Source organism: Euprymna scolopes, chromosome 26 (assembly GCF_053919585.1).
Source record: "Euprymna scolopes isolate OS-2025 chromosome 26, ASM5391958v1, whole genome shotgun sequence".
NCBI lineage: Eukaryota > Metazoa > Mollusca > Cephalopoda > Sepiida > Sepiolidae > Euprymna > Euprymna scolopes.
The window spans coordinates 49,558,231-49,586,079 of record NC_136507.1 but is presented as its reverse complement, the minus strand read 5'-3'; the positions used below and the strand labels follow the sequence as shown (position 1 = coordinate 49,586,079).

At 32.9% G+C, this 27,849-nt stretch overlaps 1 protein-coding gene across 12 annotated transcripts in view; it reads left to right on the top strand.

Annotated features, from left to right (window-relative positions):
• The window catches only part of LOC145248018 (armadillo repeat-containing protein 8-like), a 214,175-nt gene that overhangs the window by 176,608 nt on the left and 9,718 nt on the right, over positions 1-27,849 (top strand). For 4 of the 12 annotated variants that reach the window (XM_080109718.1, XM_080109713.1, XM_080109719.1 and 1 more), the window contains 5 exons: positions 11,394-11,444; positions 17,979-18,074; positions 22,383-22,478; positions 25,058-25,136; positions 26,232-26,325. In XM_080109718.1, the coding sequence (XP_079965844.1) occupies positions 11,394-11,444; positions 17,979-18,074; positions 22,383-22,478; positions 25,058-25,136; positions 26,232-26,325 (416 nt within the window). The remainder of the gene's footprint in view (positions 1-11,393; positions 11,445-17,978; positions 18,075-22,382; positions 22,479-25,057; positions 25,137-26,231; positions 26,326-27,849) is intronic. The other 8 variants (XM_080109715.1, XM_080109720.1, XM_080109714.1 and 5 more) reach the window with 3 other exon arrangements.

The following is a 27,849-nucleotide window of genomic DNA, read 5'->3' as shown; positions in this document are numbered from 1 at the left end:
GGAAAGTCCAAAGTCTTTATCGAGAGATTGCTAAAAAATTTTGTATAGAAAACATTGTATGTTCAAAGCAAAATAGCAATTTTTAACCGTTTAGTTAATTTGCTTGGCAAATTTCTTACTGTACCTAACCAAGGCACACAAATGTAAATTGGACATTTACTCAGTTTTATTTCAGAAAAATTAGATACTTTTCTTCTGATGACTGACCTAATCAAAACCAGGGGACAGCCATTATTGGACAAATTATTAGTAATAGTTCTTATTTGTCCATCCAATTTTGATTTTTAACAAATCATGAGAGTTCTATGTTAGGGTTCAAATTAAATTTGCTAGGACAAAATGAATTTCAACGGTTATATAATCCTGTAAACGTTAATTTATGGTAAATTAGTAGGTTGCCTAGCGTTGCCCAGTCATAAAATATGCTTAAATATGATATTTAATTCATGCAGATTTCATAATTAATTCTCTATTGATTATTATAATGTACCCAATATATAATAGTGATTTCAAGTTTAAAAAATGACTTGGGTGACAATCAGTGAAACCAGAACCAAAACGTATAGTTCTCCAGGTTTATTCACTGTCTAACCTAAATCCATACGTATACAAAAACTTTAAGAATAATCTATATTTGTACATGTATACTCATGCTGGTCAAAAAATAGAACATCATGTTTTTTAGCACTAAATTCTTATTGTGGACGATTTGTGAGATGTAATTGGTGCTAAAATATCCCCATCATGCTAAACTAACTGAAATAGTTGTTTTATGACAATGTTTTTTTTATATCAATTGCAATGCCAGTTTTTGAATATTTTGTGTTTCAAAATAATAGAACAATGCAGGTAAGTAAACAAAATAGTTTTTTTTATTAACATAAATACAAACACAATTAATCAATATTTAGTAGCAGCACCTTTGGCCTTGATAACAGCATCAATTCGCCGGGGCATGGAATCAATAAGCTTCTCGCAATCCTGTGTAGACACTGAATCCCATGTGTTCTCGGTTGCAAGGGTAGTAAGTTTTTCTTTGCGGAGCTTCCTCTTTATTTGGTCCCACAAGGCTTCAATAATGTTCAAATCTGGCGAGTTCGCCGGCCATTCCAGAACAGGGATCGATCGTTCTCAGAGGCTAGGAAGACATGGTGTTGGCAGAGTGCGCCGGTGTCAAGCCATGTTGAAAAATGATACCTGTAGCCTCCCTGTCAAACTGGTTATCCAACACTGGCAGTAAATTAGCTTCCAGGATATCTTGGTACACTTTTGCGTTTAGTTCTTTTGATGAAGCATAAATTACCAACACCTTTAGCACTCATACAACCCCAAACCACGCAAGACTGTGGGAACTTCACAGACTTAACGCGTTCTTGCTTATACCGTTCCGTGGTTATTCGCCAAACATGTGGCCCTTGGTTGCCGAAGGAGATACAAAATCGAGACTCATCTGAAAAGATCACATGCCACCATTCGTCTGCAGTCCAGGTTTGATGAGCAGTTGCTTTTCAGATGAGTCTCGATTTTGTATCTTCTTCGGTGGTTTTGGCAGGTGCGCAGTTTCTGACCTACTTTTCAGATTTTGCCCTAGCTCCAGTCACCCAATGAAGCAAACAAACTGGTGGGTCAGCATCTAATTGGCTGGAGGCTACTCGGCTTTCGTATATATTTCTCCCAAACCTTTGACCTTGGAGACTAAAACTTGCTGCTATTGTTTCAAATGATCTGAAATAACAGCAAGGGGAGACTTGATTCCAAATATTTCTCATATGTTATATCTCCCTTCTTTTGGAAATAGGGTACAATTATAAATATCTCCAGTATCAAATAATCCTTATACACTGTGAAATTTACTTTATGTATGAAAACCGAGGGGAGAGATAACATATGAGAAATATTTGAAATCAATTCACCCCTTGCTGTTAATTCAGATCATTTGAAACCACAGCAGGAAGTTTTAGTCCTCTCTCCATCAAGGCCAGAGGCTTTGGGGAAATATCAGATATTTTGTAATTCATATGCAATACTAAGAAAACAAATGACTATGATTGAAACATTATTAAAGATGCAATATCTTTCTACCCTCAAAACATTCTTTAAAATTACTACTCTATAAGTTTTCAAGGGTGCTAAAAACTAAAATAATGTTTAAAATTCTAGGAAACAAGTAGTTTCCAAGATTTGAAGAAATTATAGTTTCAAAAAGTGGGAGTCACTTTTCTATCTATATTAATTTAACGTAAAATGAGCACCCATTTTATAGCCACCTTTTTCAGGAGAGGTGGGGGGGGGCTAGTGTTTTAAACATTATTTTTGTTTTCAACACCTTCGAAAACCTATAATAGTAGTAATTTTAAAGGATTTTTTTTGAGGGTGGAAAAATACTACACTTTTACCAAAACATTTTATGGCTGTAAAAAAAGTGCAAAAAATAAGCTCTGGATGATGGATGATCTCCTTAATGTGCAACCTTAAAGGCAAATGTCACATAGTCCACTACACCTTTCCAACAAGCCTTCATTTGTTAAATTGTGATCAATTGTCACATAGATTTAGAATTTATAAAATTGCCAAAAAAGGTGGCATATATGTGTGTGTGTATGTATATGCATGTATATATATATATATATACACACACACACACACACACACACACACACACACACACACACACACACACACACACACACACACCTAGCCAAATGAAAGCTCATATCTTTGGTTCTATGAAATGAAACTACATGAAAATTTGCCGGCTTTTTGAAGATTATAATACTATTCTATGGTTAAACTTTTATAACAATTGGTAAGAAAGAACCTATATTTTCAAACTAGTAAAATATGCCCAAATTTGTTTACATTTGTATATACAGGGTCATCAGTATCTATTGTTACAACTTAAAGTGGTTATATTTAGGAAATTAAACAAAATTTAGAATTTTTGCAAATATATTATTGTAGAAAAAGCAATAGAAAGTTAATACACAAAATATTCAATATGTCCACCATCTGCGTCAATAACTAGTTGAAGATATTTAGGAAAAGCCTTACATGTGTCATGAATTACTTTCTGGGGGACTTTGGCCCACTCCTTCTGCAGTTTGACCTTCAGAGCTTCCAAACTTTGATGGAGAATGGCCGAGACCTTGCTCTCAAGGTATGACCAGATCCCAAAATCAAGGGGATTCAGATCGGGGGAAGATAGGGGCCATTCCTCTTTGGGAATGAAGTGTGGGACATTCTCGGAAAGCCACTCCTGAGTCTTTTTGGCCCCATGTGATGGTGTGGAGTCATGCTGAAAAGACCAGCAATGTTTTTTGAAGTGCTTCTGTGCCCAGGGCAACAATGCGCCAACGAAGATTTCATTTTGAGAATTTTGCTGGTTCAATTTCATCCCCTGGTCAACAAAAAAGAGAGACTTTTACCGGACTCTGTCACGGCTGCCCAGACCATCACTGAGGCGGCACATTGTTTCCTTGTCACCACTCAGGATCCTTCATCCCATCCCTCGACCAAACCCGATCGTTTTGGGTGTTAAAGTGATGTTCAACATTAAATTTCTTCTCATCCCTGAAAACGAGATTTGGTAGCGAGCCATCCTGAATGAGGGAAAGAAGAATCTTTGGAGTTGTTTATCAACAACTTGAGCAGAAAGATGTTGTTTCTTGACATGTTTGAATGGAGACATCTTCAGAGTACAGTTGACATGGTCCCATATGACACTCTCGACTCTTTAGCCAAATTCTGGATGGATCTCGTAGGATTCCTCCTGATCTTTTCTCTGACGGATTTAACAAGTTTAGAGGTTCTAGCTGTTCGAGGACGACCTTGTCCTGGCCTATTCTGAATGTCTCCAGTTTCCTCAAAACGTTTTAAAGTCCTCCATATCAGCATTCTGTTCACTTTCAGATATCCTTCCTGGAGTTTCCTGCTTTAAACAGCTCAACAATTTCAGTCCGCTTGTCTAAAATACTACCCATAGTTATATTCTGGTATCTGAAAGTATAAAGATTCATGAATAAGTATCAAAAATAGAGGAATACCGAGAAAAATGATTAAAATTATAGTTTGAAATAGACTGTAACGCTAAATATTGATGACCCTGTATAGTGTCATGAGAGGCCAGCTTTAGTTTTGATGCTTTGGTATGAATTTTGCTTAGGGATTTATTGCTTGGTTGTCTCCCCTGTCGCCTTACCAGGCCACTAATATATAGTATAACTTTAGGATTATGTTCTAAATATGTAAAGGAGTTTCTTTGTGTCGGGGCAGCTTTTCTAATAGCGTTTCATTAGAAGTTTAATTTGCTTTATGTTTAATTTATTCTTTTGTGTGGTATTTTGTTTCTGTTGATTATAATTATCTTCCTGTATTTTGTTGGTTGTAGTCGATTATTTAAAACGAGGTTAATTTCTACAAGATGTTTACTAGATTCACCATGTTGGCTGTCAGTAGATCCTCTGCTGTTCATGACACTTTTTTTTATTTGAACACTACAGTAGTTATCTGTTCAGTGTCATATTTTTCATGAATTTGTTGATGTATATAGTAACACTAGATGCAAGCTTATTTTACTTGTGATCCTGTCATAAGGATAGTGTTTTCTATCTTCTGTGTAGAAATAACGCACTCTCACAAACATTGTTAGACTTTTATGATAAAGAATGTTGATCAGTATTTATTTCAATAGTATATCATTCAGAAACCAAGAATATGACTTATATGCACATATAGAACATAATCCCATAGTTATAGTATCGATTTTCCAAACACTTTGTACATACTATCGGAGGTATCCAGCATTGTCTAATAAGTAATGAGGACCCTCATGCTCCCAGCTCTGGTCATCATAGATAGCATTTTTATCTAATTTTTAAAAAATGTCTAAATAAAGTAAGACACCATTGTTGCTGCTTATCAATGTCTGACATGATCACAAACTTCATGATATTATTGTAAAAATTCCTAATAGAAAATTACTATCACCATTAGATTCCTCATAAAATTTTACTTATGAATATTTATTTTATTTTGTTATTAGTCTTTGTTTTTAATTGCCTCCTGACTAAGCGAAAACTAATTTGAATGTTCTAATCGTTGCAATATTTATTTCTGTAATAGCCAAACAAACTTTCTCTTTCATGTGTATAGATATAATTTTTTAACTCTGCTCTCTTTCAGTATTTTTTATTCATAATCTGTGTGATTACTTTGATATAATTAACAAAAAAAAAAAAAAGAGGGGTGATACTTGATTCTCTAAATCAGATGTGAGACCATATTTCAAAGAATTCAAAAGTTAGGTTTGATTGAAAATTACTGCATACATGTATAATTCATTGTGTATTTCAAACAAAATACATAACCTTTCACAATTTTAAGTTCATATTCAATGGTAGATGTTTTTGTTGCATAAAATCTCAAAGTTTATACATTGGTTTTCCTTGTTCCATTTATGACACCATATCTATGAGACTAGTAGGGAGGACTGACAGCGCCTGGGATTGAATGAGGATCAACAAATGTTCCACCGTCTCATACTTTTATTGTCAATGAAATTGGTGAAATCATGGATTTTTTTCAATCAAATTGATTAATTGCCTGTTTTAGTTGAGCCTCTCCCCTTGCGGTGTACTTCACATACTGTCTTGCATTGACTTAGTCCACAATACCTTGTAGTCTACATTGCACTGTATAGAACGTTCTGTTGATTTTATAAAATTATCTTTGAATAATGGCCTGACTTAAATTTTATAATGCAAAAGTAAAGTATCATAGTTCAATTGTGTTCTAAATGCAAACATTCATTTCAAACATGCTTTCTTATCAAAAGAACATTTTATTCTATTTTTATTTTTTATTTCAGCCTGGCATTGCCCGGGTGTTTGGAGGTGTATCTTGAGCAAAAGAAAAAAAATAGTGGTAGTAGGAAGTCAGGCTCGAACCCATACAGCGAAGGAGGAAAAGAATGGGGGAAAAAAGTGACGTCTTTGCTGTTACGACCACCGCCAAACCAGAAGTGACGTAGGTTTAAATTAAGGCTAGACAATCGAAAAGATGGGATGACTTTCGACAATATCGGCGAAAAAAGTGACTCCTCCCTGTAGAAAACTGCCCAGTTGGAGGTGAAGAAATTGTTTTTAGCCAATTTTTCGATATTTGTTATCTGAAAGGTTGAGCTTAAAAACTATTCTGATCTTGTGAAAATCCATCGCCTCTGTCGAAAGTTTTAGGCAAACATGCAAACATATGTACATACATTTATATATTGGTAGCTTAAATTTTCGACCCAAACCGATTAAAAAGCTTGCCCTATCTCTGAATACCCTTTATGTAAGATTTCAAATGTTTAGACCAGAAATTGTCTGAGTAATTTGGTAGACCACGGCGGTCAATTTTTTTAACTTTGACCCCTATTATGGCCCCTTAAGATTTATTGTTTTGGGCTCAAATCAAGTTATTAAGTTAGATCCATGTCCAAGGAACCTATATCTAAAATTTCAAATGTTTAGACCCAAAATTGGCAGAGGAGTTTGGTAGAGTTCTAAAAAGTCAAATCGTTTAATTTTGACCCCTTAACAGCCAAATTTCTGTCTGAAAATCGATTACAAAGATTTTCCCAAATCTCAGTACCCTGTATATCAAATTTCGAGTTTGTAGACTGAAAATTGACAGAGATATTGTGTAGGGAAATGTACACAGACAGACAGACACACTTCCACTTTTATAGATGTATAGATTTTACATAATTACTTGAATTAAAGTTAAGCATACAAAAGTAAAGAATCATGGTTCAAATGTGTTCTAAGAAGAAGCATTCATTTCGAACCCGTCGCTGTCTCCTAAAAGAATCTAGAGTTGGTTTTATAGGCTGGGCCTTTTTGTTTGTGTGGTGATAAAACTTCTCAAATACACTTGTGATTTTAGGCTGTATAAAAGTGTTATCTTTTGTCAAAATCAGACTTCCTTCTTTAATCGAATTGTTTCGATTATCAATTTCTGATACTTATCGGAAGCATTCCAGTATTAAACCTACGTAAGAACACTTCTAGACATGTCAAGTACTTATGTGTGAAATTAAAAAAAAAATATGCCTATCTGTTTCAGAGTACAAAGGAAATGAACTCATGTAAAAAGTTTATTTTCTATAATAATAGTAGCTAAGATTTGGTTTGTTTTTATTGGCGAAAAAAAAAAAAAATCATTGAAGGTCGGTAGTATTTGGTAAGCAGTAGTCTGAGATGTCGGAAATTTTTCTGTCTCTATGTCTATCCTTGTGGCCATGTCACTAGTAAGGGTGCTGGAGGTAAACGTTTCGTCTGGGTTGACGTTATCCGCTTGATAGTCAGGTACCCAAACTTTGGATTAAGCACTAAGGAGACTGTCCTATCAGCAGGCGCAAAGTACTGGGACTGCTGTATTGCCATTTGGTGAATGGACTCTGGACTATACAGTAGTCTCTGGTGGGGGCCTCTCGATGCCATACTAGTGGGTAATTGTTATGGCTTTACCTTTTGATGTGCTACAAAAAAAAAAAAAAATTTTCCTGTCTTTTTCTCTCTTACTTTCCCTCTCTGTACTGCTCTAACCAAGTATGCCGACCTGTTCCACAAATCCCAAAACCTCAACATGAAACATCTCCAGAAAAAAAACTCGAATAAACCTAGAATCCCATCTTCCAACGTAGACCCCTACTACCAGGTCTCCTTCTCAAACATCAGAGGTCTACGTTTCAACCTTCCAGAGACGACACTGGACATATTCTTTCTAAGCGAAACTGGAATAGGGCCGACCACTTCCCTAGATGAGTTCATAATTAACGGATACTCTAATTTAACATCTAAATCTGACCCCCAAGATCGCCATGGGCATGGAATATGCGCCTACATTAAAGATGGCTTCCCATGTGGCAGGGATATCTCTAGAGAAGATCCTAATTTACCTTATATGTGCTTCCGGGTTGCACTTGCTTACACCACTGCATTTATATTTGCCCTCTATCGCCCCCCACAACAGCGGAGTTACTATCTTTAAGAGTATATCTGAGAAAATAGACCACATCCTGTCTGCACACCCCTCGTCTAACATCCACATCTGTGGTGACTTCAACGTCCATAACATGGAATGGCTGACCTACTCAAATAAGATGGACGATGAGGGGAGGTTCTGTCATGATTTTGCCATTGCCTATGACCTCACTCAGATTGTTCACACGCCCACCCATGTGCCCGATACTACAGGTCAATATGCAAGCCTCCTAGACCTTTTTCTCTCAACTTCCCCTGAGCTATGTTCATGTTCCGTTCTATCTCCTCTAGGATCCTCCGACCACTCCGTCGTATCAGTTAAGATAAAAATGAAATGTAATAAGTCCCCAGACGTACTCCTTCACCGTACTGTATACCGATACTCCATGGCGGACTGGGATAGCTTCCGTACATTTATATCTGATCTACCTCTGCATTCCATGTTTACAAAGGATGTGTCCTCTATAGTATCAGACCTGACCGAATGGTTAACTGTAGGCATTGACCGATTCATACCATCTAAAAAATTCCAACAAAAACCTACCAGCCAGTCAGCCATGGTTCTCCCCAAAATGTGCTGCTGCCATCGCGCACAGAAATCACTTTTTCCATAGCTACCAACGTAATAGATGCACTGAGACTAAAGCTGCTTTCAGGAACGCCAGCAACCACTGTAAAAGAGTAATAGAAAATGCAAGAGAGCTATATGCCCAGTCTGTTAAAGCCAAAGTAGCTGATCAGTGGCTTGGTTCCCACCAGTTTTAGCAAATAACAAATAGGATCCTGAACAGAAGTGTGCGTTCTATCCCAACCATTATCAACGGACCAGAGGTGATCTCGTCAGCTTCAGACAAGGCCAAACTATTTGCAAAGAACTTTGCAGCTAATTCTACCCTATGCAACGAAGGCCATCAACTCCCCATATTTCCTCCTATAACACAGAACACGCTATGTAACATACAAATATCTCTGCATGAGGTTGCCAAGCTAATCAAGAACCTTGATTTCAGTAAAGCTACTGGCCCTGACGGCATCCCAATTATAGTGTTAAAAAAGCTTCAACCAGAACTTGCTCCCATACTTACGAAACTGTTTAAATGTTGCCTTAAGGAGAAGTGCTTTCCAACACTCTGGAAAACCTCATCAGTATGCCCTGTATTTAAGAACTCAGGTAATAAGTCATCTCCCTCTCAGTACAGACCAATAAATCTCCTGTGTGTCATGAGTAAGTTGCTGGATTCCATATTAAATAGAGAAGTAGTCAACCACCTCAGCAGAAATAATCTTCTTAGTGACATGCAATATGGTTTCCGTTCTGCAAGATCTACCGCAGATGTGCTTACGGTTATATCTCATAGGATTAGTGAATCTCTTGACAAAGGCTTCCTTTCCAGGGCAATTGCTCTTGACATATCAAAGGCCTTTGACAAGGTATGGTATAAAGGCCTACTTCACAAGATCTCCAGCTACGGTATAACTGGAAATATTCTCTATCATTAAATCATTTCTCTCTGATAGGCTCATAAGAGTAGTTAGTGGTTGATGGGCAAAAATCAGAGGCCTGCAGTATTAATGCTGGAGTCCCTCAAGGGTCCATCCTGGGCCCAACTCTCTTCCTGATCTACATCAATGATCTCCCTAAACACATACTTAAATCATTTGTTGACATCTATGCTGATGACACAACCATCTACGGCAACACATCAAAGGCTGTAAATGACAACTCTCTCTCTGATTCTCTCTCCTCTGATCTCGAACGAGTGGTTCAGTGGGGGAAGACGTGGCTGGTTACCTTTTAATGCATCTAAAACCAAACTCCTATCTGTACATCATCAACGCTCTGATCCCCATCTGGCATCAATTGAAATGGATGGCTCTCGTCTAGGAGAAGCCCCATGTTTTGACAAGCTTCTAGGCTTGACCTTCACTCCTGATCTGAAATGGAACACGTACATCAAGTCTGTTGCCAAGGTCGCTGGAAAGATGGTGGGATCCTTCTACCGCTCCAGAAGATATCTCACTACTGATGCAATTCTCTATCTATATAAAAGCCAAGTGCGTCCAAGGATGGAATACTGCTTCCATATCTGGGCAGGAGCTGCTAAAAACAGCCTCTCCTGCCTTGACAGAGTACAAAATAGACTTCGTGGCTTAGTGGGGGATGCCCTTTTCTCTTCCCTGCAACCTCTCTCCCACAGAAGAGACGTTGCAAGCCTGTCTTTGTTTTATCATTATTTCCATGGCAAGTGCTCATCTGAACTCCAATCTCTGGTCCCCCCTTGCCAATCTTTTACGAAAAACACCCGTCTAGCTGAATCCACTGTCGAAAACTTTCCCCACTCTTTATCTATGCCTAAATCAAAACGTAGATTCCATGAACAAAGCTTCTTTCTTAGAACTGCACGCCTGTGAAACTCTGTTCCATCTGCCTGCTTCCCTCCTGACTACAACTTGGATATCTTCAAGTCCAACGTAAACAAATTCCTGATGAACTGCCCCCTTAAGTAGACACTTTAAATATCCACACTAACGTACTGTACTTACAATAATCCTTATCCCTGAGTGGCTTCCGGGCCTTGATAAGTGATGACCACCTTGTAAAAAAAAAAATCTATAATCAGACATGGGGATCATCAGTGGCTTCAAAATTGTGTTTTTCGACAAAATTATAAAAAAAAAAAAAAAAAAAAAAGCATTGAAAAAAAAATCGCTAAATTCAAATTTACTATTTGTTCTTGTGTAATGGATTTTTTAGATGAGAATTTATTATTTGGATTATTATTCTTATTTTCACAATGTTTCAACGCATTTCAAAAAGATCAGAGGTTACATCGAATGGAACAATAACAACCAAGATGAAAATAGTAGTCTAAACAATGCATACTATTTGTATTTAAATTTGTTGTATCATTTTGTATTTAAAATTTTTATGTCATTCTAAAATTAATTTAAATATATTTTTTGCTCAAATTGAGTATATAATCACTTGTTTCATCTTTAAATTAGATATTACTATTATAGGGATTGCAAAAATATCAGTTTTCTAGCAGTACTTTAGAAAAGGTAAGAACTGCTGTTATAAAGAATATTTTATCATATCTCCTTTTCCCCACTTTTTCTAATTTAATCGTAATTTGTCCTTCATTTGTTACCATTTCATTTTCGTTTTGTCCTAGCTGTAATCTAACCAATTAGATTGTGATTATCATATTATTTAAAACAGCTAACTCCATCTTCTATCATAGAAACGGTTATTCATTTTTTCTGTCAGTTTTTTCATCTTCCTCCTTTCCCCTTTTCGATGCAATCACCTTGTTTTCTGTAAACTGACCCTATACACACAGTTATTTACCAATTATTTTTTAGCCAACGATTTTTTCCTCTGACGAAGGGTTGGCCGAGAAAAGTACTTTTAAGGTAATATCTTCCCATCAATTCTTTCTAAAGCAATATTAAAGTTTTATAACACATTGAAAAATGTATAATAAACAAAATGTACCCATACATTATTTTAACATACAAACACTGATAAATTTTGCTCTAAAGCTCTATCCCAAAAGATATTGAGTCCGTTATCAATACAGAGTTCTGCTGATGTGATTCAGGTGTTTCGGAATTCATATTTGAACAATATTTTTGTGACTTTCAACAAAATTATAAAAACAAAAACAAAATCAGTAAATTCAAATATTCTATTTGTTTATTTTTGTTTCAGATTTTTTAAATTGAAGATGAATGATAATTTGGAATTAAAAAATTATTTTTTTGAGAAGTTGATTTTAATGGTTTTACACATGTGTACAAAACCTTAATGGGAAAATGGACAAGCCACAATATAAAAGACAAAATTACACCAAAACTCATCAATAAACTAATATTTCCTACCAATATGAATTTTTTTAAAAATGTGATTTTACTTTTTATATTTTCCGGTTTGTCCATTTTTCCATTTATGTTTTTTATAAATTGTGGCAGATGTTATTCTTATATTAATCTTATACACATATGTATTTAAAAAATTATGTTTAAATCATATTCCAAATAAAGTCTAGACATAATGGTATCCAAGTCATTTCCAGCTGTTTCCAGACAATGTTTATTTTCTGTATCTTCAAGCAGTATCTTTCTAAAGTATCTAGAAGAAACAATAACTACAACGTCCAAGAAATTATCCTCAAATAAAACAAAAACTACAAGTGTAAATTTAACGTTAAATACCTTGGTAAAATATGAAATTTTTATGCACATCATAGTACATTTTAAGTAATCCAGGAAATAGACAAATATATATGAATTCAGAGACATCTCTATAGCTGTTAACTACTTTTTAACTATTAGACCTAAAAACATCAATCTTGGTAAGAATGATCTTACCTATAGATTGCCCTAATGCATGTGTGTTTGAGGAGGAGGGGAAGTGTTATCATAAATTGCATGCCTACACTTGTATGGGATCCCATTTCTCCCTAAAAAAAATTATGTATTTGAAGAAAATGTTAAAACCATAATACATTTAAAGCAAATGGGAAGTCAAAAAAGTTGGATAAATGGGTGCTGCATGAATTGAACGATAATCAAAAAAATTCCTTCTGTGCAACAAAAATGACCCATTTCTTGAGCGGATTGTGACGTGTGATGAGGAGTGGATTCTCTACGACAACCAGCAATGTTCGGCACAGTGGTTGGATGCCAGAGAAGTACCACAACACTTCCTGAAGCCGTAATTGCACCAAAAAAAAGGTTATGGTGACTGTTTGGTGGTCTGCAGCCGGTCTTATCCATTACGGCTTTTTGAATCTGGGTGAAAGGATTATGGCGGAGAAGTACTGTTGACAAATTGACAAAATGCACCAGAAACTCCAATGTATGTGCCCGAGATTGATCAATATAAAGGGACTAATTCTCCTCCATGACAACGTTCGCCCGTATGTTGCTCAACTGACCCTGCAGAAGCTGAACAAATTGAGCTATGAGTCTCTGCCTCATCTGCTCTATTCACTGGACCTCTTGCCCACTGATTATCACTTTTTTTAAGTATCTCGACAACTTCCTGTGTGAAAAATGCTTCAAAAGCCGAGATGATGTTGAATCAGCCTTCAATGACTTTATCACTTCCAGAACTCTAGATTTCTATGCTAATGGGATAAATAAACTTGGTCCTCGTTGGTAAAAATGAGTTGATTCTAATGGTTCTTATTTCGATTAATAAAGTTTATTATGGAAGGAGTTATGATCTTTTGAAGTTGAAGTCAAAAAACATTATTTTTGCACCAACCTAATAGTACCTGTATTAGGATGGAGCCTCTCGAAGAAAGTTTTGCTGCACCACCCCACCTACATTTTTTTGTCTTAATGAAAAATTAGCTATTACATTACTAATTACCGATAAATTACTGAACCAAGGAGATGAAATAGGTATTAATTGTAGATGCTTTAAATAATTTACTCTAGATAAATGTAACAGTGAATCCACCATATTACATTTAACAAGAAAATTAATGCCTTCTATGGATTTAAAGTGTCTCTGACTAAAGATGAATTGAATGTTATTTAAATTCTTAAATAGATAGTTGAAATAATGGATTAGTTAAATTATGAATTCTAGAAATTCGCTAAGACTAAATTTTAGTTAATAATTAAAATAGAAGTGAACAAGGAAGCTAATAATGTTTTAGGTTTGAAATAATTTTGATTTCAAATATTAACAAGGATATAGGAATGTAGTTTTATCCTTTGTTAGGTGTGTCATATGTGTTACTGGAATTTATTTAGGGTGTGTGTTTGTATTAGTGATCGGACAACTCCAAAAATTTTTCTGATTCTGTTCTCAATTCCTGACTCCAATACAAAAACCAATTCTGATTCTTTTAGAATTTCTAAACATTTAATTAGAGATTTGATGCTTTTTAAAAATATTCAAATGACTGTAACCCCCTTGTGTAATGTCCGCATATATTTTGCAAAACGTAAAAAAAATTACACGGGGATGGGGGTATGACGAGTAGATTATTCTAAATATTTTTCTGAAATATGTTCCTGGTAATTGATTGAAAATTGTGCAACAAAATTTGGTTTTCTTTTAAAACGGACCTTATTTTCATTTGTTTATTGTTTAAATCTACAATGCCATGCTTCTCAACCGTATCCAACCAAAGATCGAAGAAGTGCTCAGGAAGAACCAAAATGGATTTAGAAAGAATCGCTCTACTACTAGTCAAATACTTACTGTTATGAGACTGATTGAAGGAGTCAAAGCAAAAAAGCATTGAGGCAGTCATGATCTTTGTAGATTTCTCCAAAGCATTCGACTCTGTACATAGAGGAAAAATGGCCAGCATATTAAAAGCATATGGCATTCCAAATGAAGTCATTAATGCTATCATGATGCTATATGAGCACACTTGAGCAACAGTCAGGTCCCAAGATGGGGACACTGAATTTTTCGACATCCGCACTGGGGTTCTACAAGGAAATACTCTTGCCCCTTTTCTTTTCATTGTCTGTCTTGACTTTGTACTTCGCACCTCTGTTGATATACACAACATGCTAGGCTTCACCCTAAATAAAATCAGAAACAGACGTCATCAATCAGAACACATAACTGATGCAGATTACGCAGACGATATTGCTTTGTTCGCGAACAACACTGCTGATGCGCAAACACTGTTACGTACGCTAGAAAAGTCTGCAAATGACATTGGTCTCCACATAAATGCATATAAGACAAAGTTTATAACTTTCAATGTGAAGGGAGAGATCAGGGCTTTGGTTGGATCAACACTGAAAGAAGTCGCTGAGTTTACGTATCTGGGCAGCAACATAGTTTCCACAGAGAGAGATATCGGAATTCGCATCTCAAAAGCATGGACCGCATTGGATGGGCTACATTCAGTATGGACTTCAGGGCTGGCTGACAAACTGAAAAGGCAGTTCTTCAGGGCAGTGGTAGAGTCTGTCCTTGTTTACAGTGTTACAACCTGGACACTCACCAAAAGATTGGAAAGAAAACTAGATGGCACATACACCCATATGCTAAGAACAATATTAAATATATCTTGGCAAAGTCATCCTACGAAGCAGCAACTTTATGGCAATCTACCTGCCATATCTAATACAATCAGAGAAAGACGCCTACAATTTGCCAGTCATTGTCTGAGGAGCAAGCATGAATTGGTGAGTGATGTATTGCTATGGACTCCACGACACGGACGCGGAAGCAGAGGACGACTTAGATCCATGTATATCCAACAAATAGCACACGACGCCAACTGTGAACCTGAAGATCTTAAGCAACTGATGGAAGACAGGAAATTCTGGAGAGGAAGAGTCACATTGGTCCGGGCAAGGAGCCCGTCATGATGATGATGATGATTATTGTTTATGTTATTTGAAATTTTCATGAACGATTAAAAAGAATCAATGATTAGTATACAAAATAAGAAAACAACAAAATAGTGAACAATATCCCGTGTAAAGAATGTATTTCTACATAATAATGCTACTATTTAGAAAACCATTCTTAACATTTCCTACCTTCCCTTTATGAAGAAATGTTTATATTTTTTATAACTGGGGGAAGAGGCTTTGCTTGGTCGTAAAATATGCTTAAATAAGATATTTTAATGGTCCAGATTTTGTATATATTATTATAATCATGATTAAAGTAAAAAAAAAAAATATTTGAGTGCCATCAGCTAGAATCGAAACCGAAAGCAAAATTAGCATTCAAAGCTGTTGATGTTACCACTGTACCAACACGACACACATATGAATGGATTAAAAAGTAAACTAAGATGAATGTACAAAATGTATAATGTTTTCAATTTTGAACCCTTAAAAACTATTTTAACCGGCTAAAGACCAATAAAAGAAGAATCCATAAAAAAATCCAATAATTTGAGACCCTAGCGCCATTCTGCAACTTTTAGTTTCAGAAGAGTTAGTTTGAAAATATGGAGACATTGTGCCTTTTCTATTTTAGATTATAAAGATTTGGTCAGTTATTAGATTGATTTGCATTACTGTAAAAAGAAAGAAGATTCAAATAATAATGACAAATAGATTAACACCTTTAGTTAAATCACTCCCCCAAAAAGAGATTGTACATTTCTTTTTTAATAATTACATAGCTGAAAGAGGAAAAAAAATCAATCATTTTAGAATGTTGAGTAGAAAAACAGTTTTACACTTAAATTTAGTATAAAATCATTTCTGAACAATTCTAACTTTTTAATCGTCCAATTACTCAAAAATTGAAAATGAAATAGAATACTCGTAAAACATATTTTTGCTCAATTGTTGACATTTATTTGATGTGTTTCTACCAGCGTTTGTTTAGTTTTATTTTGAGAAGTTATCAAGGGTTCTTATGCAGGGCTTATGGGGCAACCATTTTTTATTCTAGCTCGATAGAATGGACACTAAGTTTGTTTTTGAACTAAAAGTATGCATTAAAATAAGTTTAAACACACTTAAACTTATCCTTGTACATTTGCATTCATTTATTGCATATTTGTTTTTCATCTCTTTTTTTTTTTTTTTTTTTGGTACATTATTTATTAAGCCCTATTTGAATTTTGTTGAAATTCACTTAAAGTTTTCTTCTTAAACCAAATTATTTTATTTTCTATTAATTCTAACCTTATTAATTAGTTAACAAAATTATGATTTTGAATTTTATTAATTGAGAAATAAAACTAGCTTGGGTATTAATATAATAGAAATTAAATTCAAATTATTTAATTTTTATTTAAATTTACTCTACTTAAAGTGTTTTTATGAATGCAAATATATTTGTGAGAGTGTGTGTGTATATTATTGGTTTTTGTGTGTATCTAAATTGTCTATTGAATAGTGTGTGCCAATTTTATTTATATTTGATAGTGTGAATTATTTGTCTCTGGTGGAATTGGGTGTGCATAGGCTCTGAATGGGGAGAGGGGTAGCATCTAGAGATGGGATAAGTAGACCTTAAGCTTTGCATGTGGGTTAAATGTTTGTTTGGTGATTGTGGTGAGTTTATAAAATCAGAAGATTAAGAATATAATCTTTTTCTTTTTAGCTTTCTTCTGGGATGATTTTATTCATTAAATTTATTTTCTAACTATGAGATGCATTTTGGAGTTGCAATAACATAAATGTTGAAATATTGATCACTTCGCGTAGACTCCTTATGTTTATATGATTTTATTTATAAAAGTTCTACTCATATATTGAACACTGACAAAATATTAGGTTTTAGTTCATGTTATGCTTGAATTTTATATATAATAATCACATACACATGTGCATGTACAGACATACATAAGTATGTACATATACTGGTATGCATGTATGTATATATATATATGTATATATATATACATACAATACATGCAAACACAAATATACAATTACAGTCTCATAAATTATAGAATAGAAATTCTCTTACATATTTTATATCAATTTTAAAACTCTATGAATTCATTCTTTTACCATTATTTTTGAATTCGTCCAACTTATTAAAAAAAAAGATTTTTACACTAGTCCTTTTTTTTAAACTGGAATAAGTAATTTGTTATAATTATATATTATTCTATTAGAAAAGCATGTTAATTATTGTTGTGATCTATCAATGATGCACCACATGAAGTAGCATTTTGAATTGGCGAGGAAATGCTGTGTGAATTGTTTGACATTACTAGCGCCTCTCGATTGTCTTGAGAAATGTCTTGAAAGCTGATGAAAATTGTTGATGTTCTGAATATACTTTTTTTTTTAATTTGGTTGAAAAAAAATTTTATGAACTTTTAAATATCAATCATATTTTGTCAAATGTTGAATTATTGAATAAAATAAATTAAAACCTATTAAAAATTATGTAGAAATTGTTTTGTTTTGATTATTTTGAATAAATGATATTATGCATGCTTTATTGTTGACCATCGTGTGTGTATCTTGTTTCTGTTCTAGCATATTGACAACGTGATGAGTGGCTATGGAGATCAGATCATGCAGGCTGTGGTCTTCATCCTGGAGGGGGAACACAGTGTTGATATCAAGGAACAGGTGAGATATTCTTTCCTCTTTATTTCTAGAATCTTTACCATTTTACAAAAGCATTTGTTCAAATGTTGCATGTTAAAAGAACTAAATACTTAAAAGGGTTTATTTTGAGAAAATATTTTTGAGAATAAATTCTCTGTATTTTATTATATAAAGGATAGTTGGCTCTCCTATCTGTCTAGTTAAAATGTAGAAACCAACTAGATTTTAAAAACCACTTGTAGACGATTTTATAATAGCCATTTTGTTTTTTATTAGCTTTTCTGTCTGACACAAAGAGAGAAAAAGGACACAAAGGGAGAGAAAAATTCAGTTATTGATCCATACCAATATACTTTAAACTAGCAGGACCGGTGGAAATACTACAAGAGACTGATTCATATGTAATATATGGATGTTGGCATTCTGTAGATATTCATTGTAAATAGAGACGCTCTGATATTATTGTAGCTATTTTGTTAAAACTGCAAAAGTATTTATCCAAGTTAGCAGGGACGTCCGGCGTAGCCAGGTTGTAAAATATGCTTAAATATGATATTTTAATTCTTGCAGATTTTGTATATATTATTATAGTTAATGTTCTATCGATTTTTATATGTTATAAAGTTGTGATTTCAAAAATAAAATATATCCATATGGCTTTGGTTCATTAGCTTGAATCAAAGCCGAATCCCAAATTTAACTTTAGTTCCTTCAGCTAAAATTGAAACCGAGACCAAAAATTATGAGAATTCTTAGTAAAACAATTAAATGACTTGAGTGCCACCAGCTATAACCGAAACCAAAACTTATGAAGAATTCTTGGTAAAATTATTCATTGCAAGAGATGAAAGTACATAACAATTAAATGACCCGGATGTAAGCGTGACACAGAAAATAACACACATGCTATCATATTAATATATAGATTGAATAAGTCAAAGAGCTCCATCATCACATGATCTTCTTTGACTTTTTCTTCAACTTCCACTCATGCTAATTTCACTCATTTCAAATTTAATTTGACAATTGCTTTCTATCACTTAATAACATTTAATTAATGTTTTTTTTTTTAAAATCAAGTTTTGATAATTTTGCATAAAAACAACATATTAAAAGCATGTATGGTCCTTGATAGTAAAATTAATACAGAGTTAATACACAAGTTATGAAAGTAATTGTATGATTGACAGCATATGTTTTTGCATCCTTATCTTTCCACTACAACTCTTAAAAAATAATACACACAATATTTACACCATATTAATACAATATACAAATCAAATTCTGTTAAATATTTAATTCGGTAGTTCCCAAAAATGTCTTTGTTCTCTTTTTTATCATTGTTTTTGAATTCATTTAATTTCATTTTAAAATGTTCAGTTTTATTATTGTTCTTAGTCACATGCAATGACTTGTTGCCAAAATATATTACTCTATTTAGTCATGCCTACTGGCAATAAAACGCCCTGAGTATTTCAAGATTTCAAGATAGTTCTACTAAAATAGTCATATTTCAGAAACCAAAGCACTTTCAGTCCTCAAAATACCACCATTTTGTTCAGAAGTAAATATCTTTTCACATGTTTTCATAAATAATAATATACGCAATATATTTGAAGGTAGTGATGAAAATGTTAACATTATGAAACAGACATTTTGCATAAGATGTTTTTTTTTCTGTTCAATGTTTAGAAGCTCGGTACCACTCCCCTATGAGGAATTTGGTATGAAATGTTTTTAAAAATAAACAATTTAAAAAAATAATTACAACCTAAGCAGCAACTGTTGTTGGCTTAGTTTGAAATTAAAGAGTTTTGTGAATTACTTTTATTTTGAAAAACAAACAAAAAAAAAAACAACTTTTTGTTTAAAATTAATGTGGTTTGTGATTCTTTTATAAAATTTCATTCAAGAAATATTAGTTTTCAAATATATTTAACTTTAAACTTTAACTTTAAAATTGAAGTAATAAATAACTTTATAGCTGCTTAAAAAAAAAAAAATATACGATTCTACTCTTTTAGGCGATTATGTGTGAATACCCTAAAAAAACTTAGTGGGAAAAATATTACAACAAAAATAATTTAAAATTATAGCTATAGCTGGGGATCATTTTTGTATATAAATTTAATGTATAATGAACCACTATTTTCTGCCCATTAGAGCAGTTTTCTTGACATATTTTCAATTTTAAAAGTTAGTATATATATATATATATATAATTATGCTACCACTAAATCTAGGTCCAAGCCTACCTCCGAAAAGTGCCTCACTTGAACCCATTGTACCATTAACCTTAAATCTGAGTAACAGGTCCCACCTGAAAAAATCTTACTAACCCTAAGTCTGAATGGCACCACTTCAAAATAAAAACCCTTTCAACCCTAAATTCGAGTGACAAGTCTCCTATCATAAAAACTGTCTTAAAACCACATATAGTCGTCCAAAAAACAAAAAGTGCAATATTTGTCTTTCATAGAAAAATAAATTACTAGCTCTAATATGCTAGAATGTCCTGAAAATGGTTGATTAGTTTACATTATTTTTAAAACTAGTCCTTCACTCTAAAATAATTTTTTTTTCTGCCAAGTTTTCAGGCTGTTCACACATAATTGCCACTAGTCCTACCACCACTAACTCAAAGTTCAGGTGGCAAGCCTACTCTTCCTCCTACAAAAACCCTCTTAAAAACACATAATTGTTTAAACAAAAAGCTCACAGGATTTATTTCCCTTGGGGAAAAAATGGTTAACTGTCCTAAAACGTTACAATGGCCTTAAAATCTAAGACTGTTACATTAAACTTTTATATTAAATTTATATTTTTATTTCTTTTTTTTTTTATATTTCTGCCAAATTTTTCAGTGTGTTCATATGTAATTGCCTAAAAAAATTGAGACTACATATTTTGGAGAGGCAGGTGGAGTCGATTTAGCAAGTCTTAATCTACAATAATACCACAAAAATCTTGCAATATATTCGTTTTCAAACCTAGTATTAGGTGTCAGTTTCTTGTACATAAAATGCATTACAATTCAACTTTGAGTTCTAACTTTTTTTTTTAAGCATACATAGAATTTTTATGGTATCCCAACATTTATGTGCATTTACTGTAGATTACTTGGAAACCATTAATTTCTGAAGATTTTCGGTGCCATATTCGAATTCATTGCACAAAAGTACATTTCTTTGCTCAATCTTGTGTTTTTACTAAAAAATAGTGTAAAAAAAAAAAAAATGACAAAATCATGATTTTAAAGAGGGAAGAATATCTTAATGTGTGAGGCACAAAAATAATCATAACTTCCTTATTTCAAAAAATTTAAAAAGCTTATCAAACTTTGCCATCCAGATATACTTTCTCTATATTTGAAATCTCATCCATCTATTGTCTTACACTTTTTGCACACAAATTGGCTGTCTTCTCTCAACCTACCAGTAATGTAATGGCAATTCTTATATTGAGCAATTTTTGTATCCCAATGTAAATCTGAGTATTTTGTTAATTTTGAATTAATTTAAGTGTATTCTTATATAAATTTACCATGGAAGTAATGACCTGTAGGGAGACCCGTAGGTATCTTTATACATTATAGAAATACCTTATTTATAGCAGTGTTATTTTAATTTGGGGGATTGGTTATGGTACTTGCACAGTTTAATCAAGACATTAAAAAATAAAAATATTGAAAAAAAGGTTATATTGTATGTATCCATTATGGAACGAAGTCCTCCAGAAAAAAAATTTCACTTAATTTCATCAAGTAGTTTCTTTTTTACAGTGATAAAACTATTTATGATACCAAGCAAAAGGTTCAATTTTTAAGAAGAAAAGCTTGTATTAAAGATGGGGAGGGAGTGTCGACACTTTAAATGGAGTTATCTCCCCATGGCGTGTTCAAAAAATTCCAAAATGGCTGACTTCAATGCACTCTCATAAAAACGTGTTTTTCCACTGTAAAAAAAAACCTACTCAATCAAATTAAGTGAAATTTTTTTCCGGAGATCTTCAGTCCAAAACGGATACATACAATGTAACCATTTTTCGATATTTTCATTTTAATGTCTTCATTAAACTGTACAAGTACCGTAGTTAGAAACATACAAATGACTGAGAAACATTTCAATCCTACTTAATGTTAACTCAGTGTTTCATCTTTTAATCATCCATAATGGGTTTAAATTATGTTTAGACATACATGAAATGGTACTCTTCCTGGCCTATGATTAAAAGCTTTGAAGTAAAGGGAGTTTTTGCGGTTATTCCTGTGTTCAACTATTTTGACTTTTTTGTTATTTTTATTTTTTTTAACTTTAAAATATTTTTCAGGCCTTATGCATCCTTGGTCATATTGCTGATGGCAAGTCAGCAAAAGATTTTATTATGGGTAATGAAGATGTCCTTCGTAAACTGATCAACTACATGGTGAGTGTTTTTTGATGCATTCATAAATCTAACATTTTTTTGTTGATTTGTTGCAATTTTTTGTTAATAAATTTAAATGTTTCAAAAACTACATCTACAGTGTAGAAATTTGTGTTGAAATAGTATTGCCATCAATAAACATATTGATTGCACATATGTAATCTTAAGAAATCTACATTGGCATGAATACTGTTAAGAAATAGCAAAGATTATGAGAAAATAAATCAATTTAAAAAAAATTGTCAACCAGGCTTTGAAGAAAATAATCATTACTTTCTTTTGTCTTTATTCATTTCACACCACTTTTCTCTTGTTCAAACATTAGACATTTTCTGATATTACCCAAGCTCACTCTTTAATGAGCCAGCAGTCTTGTGTAATCACTTGCATCTAAATTTTCCTTGGCTGGCCTTACGGTTTAGAACCTCCTGCTTCTGCAATGGTTTATCCGGGAGGTGAATGTTCCACACAGTCATATCAGCAGAATTGATTCATCCTTAGAATAACCGCCATGCTAGGGAGATGTAGTGCTTTCAGCAAATCCTGGCCTGATATGTTGGGTTTAGTCAGATTTCACATTGCAGATACCTCTGATTATAGATCTATTATTGTGCTGCAAACTGGTAAGAGATGGTTGAGCATTTTGTGGCATATATCATGACTCTCTTAACTCTGTAGCTATACAACTTTGCCCCGATTTAGAATTCAAGAAGTTTTAGTTTAAATTAGGAATTTAACACCTCACATAGTAAGTCCTGAACCTTATTTATAAAACAACTTTTTTTTTACTTCATTTCTTACCAGCTCGTTCACATTATTTGTGAAATATACATAATGTTTTTCTAACAATTCAATGTCTTTTTGGTTGAAAAATTTGTCTTTAACCTCAAAATACACCTTGGTTTCACTTCTTCATTGGAGCCAAATCTCTTTCTCTGGGGCATTCTTTTGAAATCTGCAAATAGTTAGTAGTTGTTGGGGTTTAGGTTGGAAAAATAGGGTGGATGCAGAAGCAATTCTTGTAGTTTTGCCATCGTTTTGATTTATGATATAATCCAATGTTTTTGTTATGTTGGAACAGTTGTAAACGACACTGTATCTTCAATGCTTTGTTGGTTTTCATCGACTGTGAAAAAACAATATTCATTTTGAACACAACTTTCTCATTGACAAATGTTCATGCAAAATGGTGAAAACACTGCCTTTTGATATCTTCCACTTTTTTGCAATCTCATACAACTTCAATTTACAATCAGCCAAAACGAGTTTATGGACTTGATGTTTTCCGAACCACTTGAGCAATCTGAATATTCAGCATAATTTGTGTCCCCTCAACCATGTTTAAAGTCAGTATACCATCTCTTAACCATTGTTTTTGACAGAAAAGAATCTGAATCACACTTATCAAATCATTGCTTTGCTTGAACAGTACTTTTTATCAACAGAAAGCAATGCTTTATCAATACATGAAATTCAGATTTTTCCATTGTTTTGAAAATTTACAATAGAATTTTTACTTCTGCCATTTGAAGGTTAGTACTTTAGAAATACTAGATTTTTTATTATTGTCTTCTATATGGCAGGTACTAGACTTATTGATTCATGTGTTAGTTCAAAACAACTTAATTTTTTTAATAAATTCATTTATGTATATTTGTTAAAAAAACACTAAATATCCTAGTTTGAAAAAAAAATTTACCCCAATTAAAATTGTTTTAATTTTATAACAAGAAATTCAGTTTGTGAATTTTTTTAAAACATATTACAATAGTTAATGTCTGTTTAACAAACTTTTAATACCAAATTGAACTTTTAAAAGATTGTTTTAAAAAAGAATTATATTTTGTCTATTTTTTTTTTACCAACATACAAGTAAAAAATTATACTTTTATTAAATCTTTGAGTTCATATGTAATTAAGTTATTTGATTATTTTAACAATTATAATAATTGTTAAAATTCCCGTTTTCAATAAGATTATAATTCAGAAAATATTGAAATAGCTAAAAAAAAAAAAAAAAAAAGCAAAAAAAAAAAACTAATTCTATCCAAGACGATTATTTTAGATTTTGTCTATTTTTAACAAATTTCATTAAAATCCATTAATGTGTGTTATAGTTGCTTGCAGTAGTCTAAACTCCACTATTTTTAGATTACTTTTAAACAACAGAAATATTACTTTAAAAGAAAAAGTTATATAGAAATCAGAAAACAAAAATATTTGGTTAAATCGAATAAACAAAAAGCAAAAAAATAGTAAATTATTAAAATTATTTTTTTAAATATAAAAGAAACAATGCAAGCATAATAAATTGGTACTTGTATAGAATGCACTTATGTTATATTGGATTTTGTTCCTTCCATTTCAGCAACATGACTTCAAATATCTATAAAAACTTTTTTCTTTTCTTTTTTTTTATTCAATTTTTGTTTCATTTTTTTTATTTCTATTTTCTCCTTTTTCTTTTATATTTTTCTCCTTTGTTTCTTTCTCTCTTGTTTTGTTTCTTTCTCTCTTGTTTTGTTTCTTCTTTTTTTATATAACTAATTTCGTATGTTTTCCTGAATATTTTCTTTTAGGTCCACAGCAATGAAAAAGTACAGTTGGCCGCTGTGTACTGTATTGGTAATTTAGTATGGAATGATGACGAAGGTAAAGGTACTGTTTATTATTTTGATGAGTAATAATGTGTGTATAAGCAGACAAAATAAAATCAATAAAAAGGATTGATATGTCATTAATATAGACTGAAAATAAATTTTTTAAATTTAATGATTATTTGCATATCTGATGTTTTTTCAAATGTATTAGGTTGGCAACTAAGTTCTTGCCATTTTTAAAATCTACATTTTTTTGAAAGTAAAATAAGAACTAACAACTATTTAATCAATGATGTATTCTCCATTCCTGTTTACAACTTTTTTCCAAGTTTCAACAAGATTCTCGATCCCTTTTTGGTCAAATCATTTGATTTTGACTTGAAAAATAATATAACAAATTTTAAAAGCACAATTATTTAAAAAAAATGGCAAGAACTTAGTTGCCAACCCAAATGCCTTGCATCGCAGAAGTGGTTATTAGGTATTAATACAATCACTTATAAGATGTTACAACTCTGTCATAACCAATTGAGTCATCAATCCAATTGTGGCATCAAAATGAAGTTTAAACTAAATCTACAAAGGTTATTTATTTACAAATGCAAAATTAATAGCATAGATTTCAAATCTTTCTTAAAATTGGATTTGTGAGTTTTAGTTGATATTCTGATTCTCTCTGAGATATGAACAATTTGGAAAATAAACTATTAAAATTGAAATAGAATTTTACAAGTAATACAGTAATATAGTAAAGTTGAAATAGATTTCAGTAAAAAACAAAATTAAAAAAATGGATATGCACATAATTTAACTTTTTTTTTTTTAAGATAACATGTATATAGTTTGTATGCATTTGTCAAACAAATGATTGTAACACATATTTTAGAGATCAATGATATATTTAGAAAAATCTTTATCTACTCTACCCTAGTTCTTGCATTTTCATATAAGCTTTACCCTAATAAATTTAAGTTTTCTTTTAAAATGTGTTTTTTTTTTTTTTTTTTTTTTTTTTTTTACATGTATACTAATTCATGTATGTATTATCACTGAGAAGTATATCATACAGAGAGTGACTTCCTTAAGTCGAAGAATAAATTGTATTCTTGCATTGTTTTCTTTAAGCTCACTGTTATTTTTATTTTCTTTGTAGGATCTGCAGAAAGGCAAGCACGTCTTCGAGATTTAGGTGTTCAGAAATCTCTTCACCAACTGTCCACAACAACCTCAGGAGATCTACAACAGCGGTCAGTATCAAAATTGAGTATTTAATAACTGACCTTTATTTATTTTTATATATATATATATATATATATATATACTTCTCTTTAATTTGAGAATTTGCTGTCATAGGTAAATTTAAGTGTAAAACTATTCACTGATTGATTTGAATTTGTTTTGAGTATTATAATTTTGAAACAATTTACCGAATAAAGATTAAAGAACAACAAATAAAGTAGAGATTTTTAAGATTGAATTGGATGGATTTAGAAATAATCATGAGAAATAGAAATTTAGGCAGAACTTTTAGGAACTATTGTATGAAATATTTAACAATTTTATCGTTACATGCCATGTTGGAGGTGTTTGAATTAACCCCCATGTAATTATTTATTCATACCCATACTCAGGTATTATGTTCCGGGGTTTTTTGAGATGAGAATTGATAACTTGTACGGATTGATAACTTGTACGGATTGATAATTGGATTACTGTTCTTGTCTTGGATATTATTCTCACAACATTTCAGCCAATGTAATTCTTGTTTTATGTTTTTAATTATTAGTAGGTTAGTTACGAGAAAACAAGATATTATAAAGAGGCTGGCTGGGAAGCCATCAGGGACGCTCCATGGCAAAATATCTTTTCACTTCCTACTGAACCTTGCGCAAATGAGACCACTGAATGGTTCAAAGTGGCAATTGAAGCACATGTTCCCACACGCAAATTCTATAGCAAACCCCACTCTCCCCAATGGTTCACTGTGCAGTTCCCATAGCGCAAAGGCAGCATGCGTACCGCAAATTTAACTGACATAAGTCCAGTTCAAACAGACAGAAGTACATAGAAGCCAGAAGTAACTGTAAGAAAGAAATAGCGACAGCTAAGAGAGAATTTACTGAAACCACCCAAAAACGCATCGAAGCACAGAAATTAGGAACCCGAGACTTCTGGAAAATCTACAACAGTGTAGTAAATAATGGGCAATCAATAATTCCCCCACTATTCAACAATCGTGAGGTTGTTTGCTCTGCAACTGAGAAGGCTAACATGCTTGCCAGACGGTTTGCCTCTAACTCCACACTAGACTCTGCTAACCACCCCCTCCTTGACTTTGCTGACAGGCGCCACACTAGACGATCTGAAAATCGGCCCTGCTCAGGTGCATGCTATCATAAGAAAGCTTGACACTGCAAAAGCATGTGCACCTGATCTCATCCCGGCTGTGCTATTAAAAAAGTGCGCCGCCGAAGTAGCTCCAGTTCTCTCCAAATTTTACAACAAATGCCTTAATGAATCTTGCTTTCCTGCCTGCTGGAAAACTGCTTCTGTAGTACCAGTTTTCAAGAATTCTGGTGAAAGAACTGACCCAGTAAATTATTACCCCATTAGCCTCCTCCCACTTTTCGCCAGAATATTTGAGACCATAATTAACCAAGCTCTAGTCCATCACCTTACAGATGCTAAACTTCCGACTGACCTATAATATGGATTTAGGCAAGCCTGTTCCACAGCAGATATCCTAACTGTAATCTCAGAACTTATATATC